Below are 12,784 nucleotides of genomic sequence, written 5' to 3' on the forward strand. Positions count from 1 at the left end.
GGCCTCCCGGGCCCAGCTCCCAGCACTTTCGCGTCCTCTGTCCGAAACCCCGACGGTCTCCGGCGTCGCGCTCTGGAGCCGCGGGCGTCGAGGGCGCGGCGAGGGGCGGGCTTCGAGGCGGGCTTCGCGGCTCCGCGGGCGCTGCGGGTTGGCGCCGTCGCTGGGACGCACCGGCAGGTCCCACCCGCCCCGCCTGAGCGACCGCGGCGGAGCGGCCGCCGCCTGGGTGGGCGGGGAAGGGCCTTCTGACCGCCGCGGCTTCGGCGAGGCCAGACGTGAGGCGCCGCCGCCGCTGCCCGTTCCTCGCGGGCTGGGCTGACGGGACGGTCCGGGAGCCCCGCGGCGCATGGAGGCGCCTCCTCGCCCCGCCTGAGCTCAGGAGGGGCAGCAGCGGGGCGCAGGCCGCCTCCCGCCGCGAGAGCGGCCGCGCGAGCAGCTGGAGGAGGAGCAGCGGGCGCCGGGCTTCTCCCCGCGGGAGCCCCCAGCATGGGTAAGTCACTCGAGGGCGCTTCCCGCCGCCCGGCCGGACGCCCCGGATTTGCGGCTCCCCCTCTCGGGTGCGCGGCCGGGGCGGGGAGCTCATCCTCCCCGCGGCCCCGACCGCCCCGCCGCACACCTGGCTGTCGGGGCGGAGGCAGTACTGCGGGGCTGGCTGGCTGCCCTCGCGCCCATTCCCCGCCGCTTGCCCGGCTCTCGGGGGAGATGCAGGAACGGGAGGGAACGCCCGGTCCCCTTTGCTCGCCAGCTGCCCGGGAAACTCTGCCCCCAGAGCCCCTGCCCTTCCTCAGCGCCCCCTCCTGAGCCACCACCCGTATCCAATGGGGGAGGAAGATCCACAAACTGGACAAAGTAGCACTTTCAACTTCATTTATCTTCGGGTAGCCTTTATATAGGTCGGCCTTTCAAGAAGGATGTTTTTGGGGTTTGGTGGGTTGGTAGAAAAGGCCATTTTATTCCCTACTGTAATTGTTGGGGATGCCTCAAGGACAGGGAATCTTGAATGTTTACTCTGTTTCCACCTAGGCGGGCGTGTTGGCATTTAAATACTAAATCTCTTCCTGAGACCTGGGTTGCGTTTGATAGGATTTTAGTGTTGAACCCTTTGAGGAGCAGTTTCCTGTTTGGAGTTAGACTTCCTTGCTAGAGAAGGGGTAAAAAAAAAAGGACAAGGCCTTAAATATGTTATTTACTGTGTGCTTTAAAGTTTGTTTGGAGCTAGAGAAAGCAGAATGTGTTGCATGCAGCCTGGTTTGAAAGGGAGTTTTGTTGAGTCGTGTAACAGTTCTTCTGATAATCAAGTTCGCTGTGGTCTAGCGCTGTGTCTCTAAATCTTTTCAAAAGTAAGAACAGTTTAAAAGCGATTTGCTTAAAAGAAAGTCAAATCGGTGTTCCCAAAAGGTGTAAACGTGTTTTGTGAGAGTAATCAGTTTTGGTTTTGCGGAGTAAAATGAGGAAGATGCGTTCACTTTTTGCACCTGAAGAAATTTCGGTACTGTGTCATATCGACCTACTATTAGCCAACATCAGTAATTTATGAAATTAACATGATTTAGAAGCAGGACAGATAGACAATACTGCTGATGTGGCATCTTTTGCCCACACGTTGTTCTATGGGGAAAGCTTCAAGCTTAGTGTTTATAGACACTCTCAAGCTCTTCTGTGTTTTCTTAGATTTTCTGCTTTTATGTTTTCCTGTCTCTGTCCTGCTTTCAGGTAACATTTTTTTAACACAAGGTGCCCTAATTCATACAGTAGAGCCTTTGCGATTTGGGACGCTTAAATGATTTTCTGATTAGTTGAGTTTATTTACTATCTAGTAGAGGATTTAATCCTTGAAGCATCAAATTTTAAAACTACCTTAATTGCTTTGGGTGAAAATCATAATAAAATAAGATAAGCAATTTTCTTAAACAGGATGGGGAATATAATTAATATAATTAATATAGTTTAATGACTTGATGACCCATGTGACTCAGTTATTGTGATGCCTTGAGGCTCTGTTGGATTATATATAGAACTGTTGATCAGTTTCCTCTGAAGTTTTGAAGTTATTTGAATACTTTTTTTTTTTCTGTTTTGCTATTGGATGTGGTTGTCACTGTGATCTGTAACCCTCATATCCTTTAATGTTTCTGTAAGTATGGAAATCATATTCAAGTTTGTAATTCTGTGTAAGGCAAAAATAAGTAGACCTTTATGTGTGAGAGCTTCTCAATAAAAATAAATGAATATCAGTACGTGGACACTGGATATCTATTTTAATTGTCCAGAAGCCCTTAGTGACTTCTTTGCTGCACTCTGATGAATGAGTTACCATATTTTCTTGGTGAAGGGTGATGTTTATATACTCTGAACCTAAGTAATCAGAATGTGTTGAAGGTGTTACTTAGGGCGGTAACTTCTAGTTAATTTTTGAAAAGTATTTCATATGAATGTATTTATTCATGCATACACAAAATGGGGTACAAGCCAGAGGTGCGGGGTTGGGGGAGAAGATGGTGGTGAGAGGATTTACCGGAGACAGAGTGGGGAACAGAACAGGTGGATTTTACTGAAATACACTGCTGAGGGGAGCAATGGGCAAGACAGGAGGGGTCTGCTGTGCCATGTGGGCAGCTCCCTGTCCAGGGATGGAATTCCTGCTGCAGAGGCTGCGGATAGCTTCACAGTGCTGTGCTTAACCCCTTGCGCCGCCAGGGAGTCCCTGAATGTATTTTTTAGATTTATTGGTCATTTGATAATTCATGTTGAAATTATCAAAATCATTAAAAGGGAGTTTCCTGGGCCTCCCTGGTGGCACAACGGTTGAGTGCTGGGTTGCGAGGCTGCCTGCAGCCTCTGCAGCGCCGGTTCGATCCCCGGCTGCTCCCCGGCCACCAGAGGAGGGTCCCACATGGCATGCAGACCTCTCCTGCCGCCTGCTGCTCCCCTCAGCAGTGTACTTCGGTCCTTCTGCCTGCTCTGCTCCCTGCTCTCACCCTCCCGCGCTTCTGACTGTACCCAGTGCTTGTATAAATAAATAAAATAAATAAATAAAAATAAATCCTTTAAAAAAAAAGGGAGTTTCCTGTTTAATAAATCATTTGCATGGTTTTGTTATCAGCAAATGTCTCATTCTGAAAAGGTCAGATTCTGATATTTATAATGATAGCTTAAAGTATTTGCATGTTTTATCTGGTTTATCACCATATAGAAATATTTATTTATGCATAAAATAACTGGGGTACAGGCCAGAGGTGCGGGGGTGAGAGGATTCACCACAGAGTGGGGAACAAAACAGGCAGACTGACTGAAATACACTGCTGAGGAGAGCCGCAGGGGAGACAGGAGAGGTCTTCTGTGCCTTGTGGGTAGCTTCCTGGCCAGCTGCAGATGCTGCTGATAGCTTCACAGTGCTGTGCTTAACCCCTCGTGCCACCAGGGAGGCCCCAATACTTACTATTCTTATTTCAAAAGTAAAGATCTGAATTTTAGATCAGAATAAAGCATAAAGCAAATGGCGCACAGTGTTACTATATGTGAATATTTATTTTTGACTAAGTAATTATATTTCAAGACTGAATTTCTCTTAATTTTATATACGGCTGTGAACTTGATAGTTATTTTTTATAGGCTCACATATACAACAAATCAGTGTTTAAATTGTGATGAAATTTTAATGGATAGGAAAATTCACTTGGTTTAGAGGTGATATATGCATTTTTATGGAAAATGTGTAACATAGTTGCACAGTTTGGAGAAAATTTTGATTAAGAAAGATAAGTACATTCAAATAAATTGTCAACTTATGGTTCATCATTCAAATTTAGGATTCACTTTAATCAAACTAACACAGTATGAAAGAAGAATATTAGGAAATTTTTGTTTCAAATTTGGACCAGTAGCAAATCTAATAATCAGTTGTATTTCTTAGTAAGCACTCATTAGATTTCTTGAAGTGTTTCAAATCTTGAGTAGTTAAAATTCCATTATATCATATTAAGAGTAGGAATCACATTCACAGTATTTTATTTTCCTAAAGAACTAACCTGAAGTTTGCAAAGTAAAGGATGACACATTAACTTAATATGATCAGGGCCTCCCCTGGTGGCGCAGCAGTTGAGCCCTGGGCTGTGAAGCTGCCCGCAGCCTCTGCAGCACTGGTTCGATCCCCGGCCGCAGGCGAGGGTCCCATGGCATGTAGACCTCTCCTGCAGCCTGCTGCTCCCCTCAGCAGTGTATTTCTTCGGTCTGCCTGTTCTGTTCCCCGCTCTGACTCTGGTGAATTCTCTCACCCTCCTGTGCTTCTGACTGTACCCAGTGCTTGTATAAATAAATAAATAAACCTTTTTAAAAAAAAGATCAAAATTTGAAAGCTTTAATGTAAAAATTATAAAACAAAGTGCTTTTTTTAAATCCCATGTTGTCAGTCGAAAATACATCTGAATTCTTATTTGTACATAATCCATTTGTGAATCTCCTCCCTCAGAATTCCCTCCCCTATTAAGTGAATTTTAAATAATGAACAAATGTTTAATTTTCTAATGTGTGCAAAGAAGTGGTATTGATGATGGGCCAGAAAAAGTGTAATGATTCTGGATTTAGGTGGGAATTTGACAGAACTGTAGATCCACTTCCGTAAACTGGTGAAACAAGTTCTGAAAGATCTGAATGTGTTCAGAAAAGAAAAGGCAGTGGTTAGTAGCACGCAGTAGGTAAAGATTTATACTGGCGTATTGGGGGAAAAGGAGGAAGTAGGGCTTGGTAGTTGGCTTGAAGATCTAGCCATAGGGGAGGAAGAACAAGCAAGCTTCAGATTTATATTCTCTTGCGAGATACAAGGTGAGGTATTAGTTCCAAAGACAATGAGCTTGGTTATTGGAATTGCTTAGGATGAATCAAGCAGTGATATTGACAAAATGCTGAGTTCCTAAGCTATATCTTAGGACTGTTAGTGGTCCTGGATACCTTTGGTGAAATGAGATTTCTATCTAAATGCATGGTATTTCCTGGTCACAGTCTAGCACACACCCTCTATACTTGGTTCCAGGAGTTTGATGCTTTTATATATTTTTTTGACTGCTGTCTCCTTTTCACAGAGTTCCTCTCCTTTCACACCAGTGCAAGCAGATTACAAGTTTTCGGCATACACTTCTGTTTTAGAAACAAAGCACAGGATCCTTCAGAGTGTTTAGTGCAGTAGTCCCCTTAACAATGGGGGACAAGTTCCAAGAACCCTAGTGGATGCATGAAACCACTGATAGTAAAGAACCCTATATATGTTTTGTTTTTTCCTATACACATGTATGTACCTATGATAAAGTTTATATATTATGCATGATAAGAGATTAGCAGCAATAGTTAATAAAATGGGACAATTACAAAAATCTGTAATAAAAATTTGGGGAATCAGTCTCAGACTACCTTACTGTAGGTAGTGTTTCCCAACTATTGATTAACCAAGGGTACATGAAGCCATGGGATGGGAAGCTGTGGGTGAAACAGGGGACTGCTGTAGTTACAACTGTCAATATAATGATGGATGAGCAAATAAGTCATAAGAAATTTGAAAGTGGAGTTGAACTTTGAATAACAGTTTTGAACTTGCAGAGGTCCACTTACATAGGTATTTTTTTTCTACTGGGGTTTTGTATTCATGGATTCAAGCAAAGGTCAGTGGTAGTTGGTTGAATCCCTGGATGCCAAACCCTATATATCAAGGTCATATAGCTTAAAAAAAGATTCCCACAACTGGTAGAGATTCTAATATAAATGTTCTTGTTCTTTTCCCTCCAGGATGTGTTGGGCTGTCTTACATTGTTGTGATAGAAATAAGACTAAGCATGATAGAAATAAACCTTAACATGTAAATTCATTAGAAATCCAAACAGAGAGGGAATGTAGTACATTAAAGGGGTATATTTTGATTTCAGAATGTTAAACTGTAATAGAAGCATAAAGATCAGGATGTAGATACTTGCGTTGGGAGGCAAACAGGAATTGTTCATCTCACCTTAGTTTGACAAGTAAAATAGTGAGTAATTGGCAGTAGCCAAGATAGATTTTACTCTTCTCCGACACTGAAACTTTAGAGTGAAGCCAGGCTTTGTTTGAACTGATACCTTTAGGATTCTTCCATTTAAGATAGTAAAACAGTCTCAGCCCTCTTAGTATCTGTCAGTGCTTCAGTGCTGTGGAGGCCAGGAATTTACCTAATATCTACATTGTTTTTATTAACTATGAGTGTCATTCCTGGAGTATTTATTTATTATGATATTTGTGATAGCCATATATTGTTTGTTTTGGATTTTAAGCATAGGCATTCATAATTTGTAAAATTGAGACAATATAGTAATGGCTAGAGTATGAAGTTAGGAAAAATTAAAGTTGGTCTTACAGTCATGTGCTGCTTAATGACGTTTTGGTCAGCAAAGGCCAGTATATACTATGTGATTCTAACATCGTTGTTGTCTTGTGATAGTAGCTGTTGTAGTCTTTTAAGCCATCAGCAGCTTCATATATTTTGTTTATCACATCTCTTGATAGTATTTTCGTTTTCCCTTGTGCTTGATTTAGCTTGTTTTAATCTTGTGTTATGTTTTGACTGGGTATTGTGTGCTTTGTTAATGTTATGTGACAAGGCAGAGCTCCCTAAGCCCTTTTCTTTCTCTCTGCGTTTTTGGATAGAACTGTGACAGGTCAGGAGATTCCCAAGTATGTTTGGATAAATGGGGGGAAGGCTCCCAGCAACCTGGGGTGACACTCTTCTTGTGCTTTTGCTGGGGCTGGTGGTCCAGAAGACTTTTTACTCCTTGGATACCATGTGGCCCATGGAATCCACCACCCTGTTGCTGTAGCCAAATTCATTGTCATACCAGGAAATGAGTGGTTATAGAGGGCAAAAGTAGTTACAGAGGGCAGTGCTGGCCCCAGCATTGAAGGTGGAGGTGTGGGTGTTATTGTTAAAATTGCAGGAGGCAACCTGGTCTTCAGTGTAGCCCAGGATGGATGCCCTTGAGGGAGCCCTCTGATGCCTGCTTCACCACTTTTTTGATCTCATTATCTTTGGCAACTTTCTTCAGGTGGTAGGTGGTCAGATCCACAACTGACAAGTTGGGGGTGGGCACACGGAAGGCCATGCCATTCAGCTTCCTGTTCAGCTCAGGGATGACCTTGCCTACAGCTTTGGCAGTGCTGGTAAAGCAGAGATGATGGTCTGGGCAGCCCCGTGGCCATCAGGCCACAGCTTCCCAGAGGGGCCATCCACAGTCTTCTGGGTGGCTGTGATGGCATAAATCATGGTTTTGAGCCCCTCCATGATGCCAGAGTTGTCATGGATGACCTTGACCAGGGAAGCCAAGCAGTTTGTGGTACAGGAGGTTTTGCTGACAATCTTTAGGGAGCTGTCATCCTTCTCATGGTTCATGCCCATTACAAACATGGGGGCATCAACAGAAGGGGCAGAGATGATGACCTTTTTGCCTCTGCCCTTCAGGTGCACCCTGGCTTTCTCCAAGGTGGTGAAACACCGATTGACTTGATAGCAGCAGGATCTCATTCCTTAAGGATGGAGATGGATTTTGTGTTGATGACAAACTTCCTGTTGTCAGCGTTGACTGTGCCACTGAACCTACCTTGTGTGGAATTATATCTAGCATGTAGACCATGTAGTTGAGGTCAGTGAGTGGGCCGTTGATGGCAACAGTGTTCACTTTGCCAAAGTTAAAAGCAGTCTGGGTGACCAGGTGCCCTGTCTGGCCAAATTTGTTCACTCCAACCTTCACCATGGTGTCTGAGGGATGCATTGACACTGCGTGAGAAGACATAGTTGTCTGTAGAACCAGGAAGAGCAGATAGCCTCTCCTGTTTTGCTCATCATGGCCCCTAATAGTATAAAATCCACTGCTAATGTTGCCAGTAAAAGTGATTATATTTATACTTTATTTTTTCTTTGTCTGAATATAGGTAGATAGACAAATACCATTGTGTTACAGTTGCCTACAGTATTCACTACATTAACATGATAAGAATTTCTAATCTATCATGTATGGGTGTGCAGCCTAGGAGCGGTATGCTATACCATAAAGCCTAGATGTAGCATATCCTTCTAGGTTAAGTATGCTGATGGTCACACTACTATGCAGTTGCCTAACAATGTATTTCTCAGAACCTATCCCCATCATTAAGCATGACTGTACACTGTTCTACATGCTTTTTCTCTTTGTGTTAGAAACAGCTGACTTAATTTACTTAGAAATGTGTATGCCAATGTCAAAGTTTTGCATTAGACTTTAATTAAAATTCCTGCTTCTGCTGGTTGCACTCTGGTAAGTATTTTGCTTTGCTTGTTTTATTTGTGTGTGCTTTTACATGAGTATGCATGCTATGTAAGGTGAAGAATCATTTTTATCTACTAATCAGATCACTGTTATCAAACACATTTTATGGCGTAGCTAAAAAATTACTATAAGTGATGAAAGTAAATCTGTTGAGAGTTAAGAATTTCCAGAATGGTCCTCTCTGGTGGTGCAAGGGGTTAAGGCCACAACCTATGAAGCTGTCCGCAGCCATTGCAGCACGAGTTCAATTCCTGGACAGGGAGCTGCCCACATGATGCGGCAGACCTCTCCTGTCTCACCCACTGCTTCCCTCAGCAGTGTATTTAAGTCCGTCTGCCTGTTCTGTTCCCCAATCTGTCTCTGGTGAATCCTGTCATCCCCCGCACCTCTGGCCTGTACCCCAGTTCTTGTATGCATAAATAAACAAATCTTAAAAAAAAAAAAGAATTTCCAGAATGTTAAATGGGAATGTGAAGGTTTTATTTCCAATCTTAAAGTAACCCTTTCCTACAAGTCTCCTAAACTTCTTGTATTCTGTATATTGCATAAAACCCAATTGAACTTATAATTAGAAACTCATTGTTTAAATACTAAATACAAACTTCCTTGTTATTCTCTTCCTCTGCCATGAGGTCTTTAATGCCAGAGGTTACATTATTTTGCCTATTTAAAAAATGCGGTAACGTTTTTTGGGAGCCCACTATGTGTCCTCTAAATTTGTGCATGTGGTAGTAATAATTTGTACTAATTGAGGAGAGGTCAGTCTAATGCAAATACAAAAATTAATTATATTGAAATATGTCCACCCAAATAAACTAAGAGATGGTTGCCTAATAAAGCTGCTGTTTCACCTTAGTAGGTGAGGTCTATCAGTTTACAGTGTTAAACAAATTTTAGTGTAAAGGCTTGATTAATTAAAGTTGAGTTAAAATAACTTGAACAATGTTGTTTCAACTGTAAAGTTATACTGTCATAAATGGGTGATGTGAGTCAAGTATACAGTTGATAAATTACATATATAACTTAAAACTTTTTAGTAATGTTGTTAAAAGAATAAAAAGGAACAGGGGAAGCTAATTTTAATGTTTATGTTGGGATAACGAAGATACATTATTTGAACATTTATTCAGTATAAAAGTTGTTAATGAGGTCGTTTATATTTCTTTCTACCTATGAAACCTGGTGTGTATTTTACATTTAAATGACATCGTAGTCACATTTCAAATGTGCAGTAGTCACTGGTGGCTGGTAGCTGGATAGTATAGTTTTAGAATGTAAACCTTACAGGTTAGTTGTGAATATAATGAAAGCATAGGTGAAATAAAGTATCGTACACTTGTAAATTATTATATGAGATTGCACTGTTTTAAGAGTTTGTTAATGATAAACCATTTTGATGTATATGATTCTGTAATAGACACTTAATTAAATTGTATTTTCTCATTAAAAAGCTCAGTTTAGTGGATTGCATGTAATAAGCCTGAAGTTTATTTCATTCTGTTTTCTAAATAAAATTTGATTTTTGGCACATGGCCTACTGGTGTATCAGGGAATTTGAAGTTTTTGAACAATATTTGAATTGTTATTTAGTAAATTGGTTTTAATAATGAGAGGTTTTCTTACATGTTTAATGCTTGTTTAACTTCAAAGGTAAGTAAATGAATATATGAATGTGTTGATCAGGAGCTCAAAAGAAAAACAAATACTATTGCAATACAATAAGTTCTTAGAAATGATAAGGGGAAACCATTTTCAGAAGCCTGTCAGTTTTAATCATGTATTCAGACAGAAGCACACAAAAAAGTAGACAAAATACTTGCACATCAATTGCTTTGGGGGAAAATTTAGTAGGGAAATTGCAGTATATTATGATAGTTTTAACATTTAATGAGTCTTTATTAGGGATTTGTATCTCAGATACAGTTTTAAGCACTTTACAGACTTTAATTCTCACAATAAATCTTTACATTTTTGGGTATTGTTATTTTTCTCATTTTATAAATTAGCAAACAAGCACAGATGTGTAGTAATTACTTCTGAATCCAGACAGTCCTATTCCAGTGCTTATATTCTTGACCATTATAAAATGTGGAATGGACTCTTCCTCTGAGAAGGTGTCATGTAGGTTACAGATAATAGACACTCTTGGTCTTTATGTGTCTTCTTTTAAAATCCATTTTGCCCTCCATGAGGTAACTAAATTTATGAATTAATACTTATTGTTTTTTTCTGTCTCACACTGTTACATCATAAACTTAGAATTTCTATGCTATGAGTGCAGAGAGCTTTGTGTTTTTTAGATGTGCTCAAGTGCGCAGAACAAATGCCTTTTAGTAGTGGCCACTCAGATATTTGCTGAATGAATATAGAGTATAATTATACCTGGGTTGGAATAATTTAAAATTTTGGACAGTGTCATGTCTTTCATCTCAATTCCACAATAACTGTTGAGTGCATGCTATATGTTAGGCACTTTCTTCGGTTTTGGAATACAAAGATGAATAGATGGCCAGATAATATTTTTTGGTAATTGGTAATTACCAAATTTGGTAATTGGTTAACAGTTCTTCGATTATAAAAATTTGAGGTTATTGTTTTTGGTATATATGCCTTTATTTTGGGGAGAAGATCCTTAGAAACATGGAGAAATTAAAATTATATTATTTTTGTGTATTTGAGAAGTCTAACTTCATTATGTTTTTATAGTCTCCTACTTAGAAAGCCAGCGAAATTGCTTTTTTTTACAGCAACTTCTTCTTTTGGTAAGCTTAAAATTTCCTTTCAACTGATAATTGGATGATTTTTAGCCTTTAGGGAATGCTTAGAATGCTAGGCATTTTACTGACCATTTAATCCCCACAAGATTGGGGTAGAACATTATTCCCCAAGATCAGAGACAGCATGTGGAAAGGCAGTGTCAAACTTGTATTGGTATTGATTCAAAACATGTCCACTTAATTATTCTTAAAATATTTTGGGAAAGTGAGAGAATGTGAAATAAGTAATTAACATAGGGGAAATCAGTTTCATAGTGTCATTTAAAAATAACTTCAAGCATTTATACCTAAAAATTGTGACTTGGTATTATGTGTTGTTCATTATTTGGGTAATTATTTTCTCTTAAAAGACCACTTTAACTGTGTGTTACACTTGGCCTTTTATTTATACATGCATCCAGTGAATTTTAGGATTTTTTGGGTGAGTTCTATAAAACTTTTTTTTTAAAGATTTATTTATTTATGCATACAAGAGCTGGGGTACAGGCCAGATGCACGGGGGAGTGGAGCTGAGAGGATTCACCAGAGACAGAGTGGGGAACAGAACAGGCAGGCTGACCAAAGTACACTGCTGAGGGGAGCAGCGGGCGAGTCAGGAGAGGTCTGCTGCACCATGTGGGTTGCTCCCTGCCTGGCCTGGAATCGAACTCGTGCTTCAGTGGCTGCGGATAGCTTCATAGGTTGCGTCTTAACCCTTGTGCCACCAGGGAGGCTCCGAGTTCTATGAAACTGATGAATGTTCATGTCCCGATTTTGTGTGTGTGTGTGTGTGTGTGTGTGTGACATGTTTTGAAAGAAACATGCTTAAAACTAAATTCTAGTGTTTTCTCCAAATCAATGAAGTAAAAATGTGAATGAGGAATATTTATTTGTATTTTCTCCTTGATTCTTTGGGTGAGTTTTGTGTATTGTTTTATTTTGGTATTGGTATTTTGGTATTTGGTATTGGTATTTTGGTATTTGGTATTGACCATATGTGCATCTAGTTTCTTTGATTTGAACTTATTCTTAAGTAATCAACTTCAGTGAGATTAATTTTTTTTAAACTTTTATTAAGGTTGCAAAAGTAAGGAAATGTAATATTGTATGAAAATTTCTTTATACTACATTTCTTTCTCTTCAGATATGTGGCAAGGGAGCATGTGATTCTATGCAAACTTCTGCACTCTGCTTGACATACGAGAAGGGGTGAACTTTGTGTATGTTACCTTAATAACTATGCTTACTTTGTTGAAAATGTAAAAGCTGCCTGTTTTGTTTTTAACAAGTTTGAGGAAATAAATGACAGAAATTCTCATAGGTAGCTAAAAGGATTTTATTTATTTATTTTTTTATATATAGTTTTTTTTTTTTTCCAAGGATTTATCTATTTATCTATACAAGCACTGGGCACAGTCAGAAGCGAAGGAGGGTGAGAGAATTCACCAGAGCCAGAGTAGGGAGCAGAGCAGGCTGACTGATGAAGTACACTGCTGAGGGGAGCAGCGGGAGGCAGGAGAGGTCTGCACGCCCTGTGGGACCCTCGCCGGGAGGCTGGGGATTAAACCAGTGCTGCAGAGGCTGTGGGAAGCCTCGCAACCCAGCGCTTAACCGCTGCACCACCGGGGAAGCCAAGCTAAAAGGACTTTAGGGATGATACTATTATATAACTAAAAGGAGTTTGGATGATACTGTGCTTTTAATTTAATT

At 40.6% G+C, this 12,784-nt stretch overlaps 1 protein-coding gene and 1 pseudogene across 2 annotated transcripts in view; one reads left to right on the plus strand and one right to left on the minus strand.

Moving 5' to 3' along the window:
- Nucleotides 1-416: 416 nt before the first annotated feature.
- Nucleotides 417-12,784, plus strand: part of CD2AP (CD2 associated protein) — an 85,441-nt gene continuing 73,073 nt past the window's right edge. The window contains exons 1-2 of one of the 2 annotated variants that reach the window (XM_037519850.2): nt 417-490; nt 12,219-12,294. Coding sequence is in view for 1 of the 2 variants with exons in the window: in XM_037519849.2 (XP_037375746.1) it covers nt 487-490 (4 nt within the window). In the remaining variant the exon portion in view is untranslated. The remainder of the gene's footprint in view (nt 491-12,218; nt 12,295-12,784) is intronic. The other variant, XM_037519849.2, reaches the window with a different exon arrangement.
- LOC119252546 (glyceraldehyde-3-phosphate dehydrogenase-like) lies at nt 6,785-7,766 on the minus strand (annotated as a pseudogene).

This window comes from Talpa occidentalis, unplaced genomic scaffold (genome assembly GCF_014898055.3).
Source record: "Talpa occidentalis isolate TD23 unplaced genomic scaffold, MPIMG_talOcc4v2.1 talOcc4.2, whole genome shotgun sequence".
Lineage (NCBI taxonomy): Eukaryota > Metazoa > Chordata > Mammalia > Eulipotyphla > Talpidae > Talpa > Talpa occidentalis.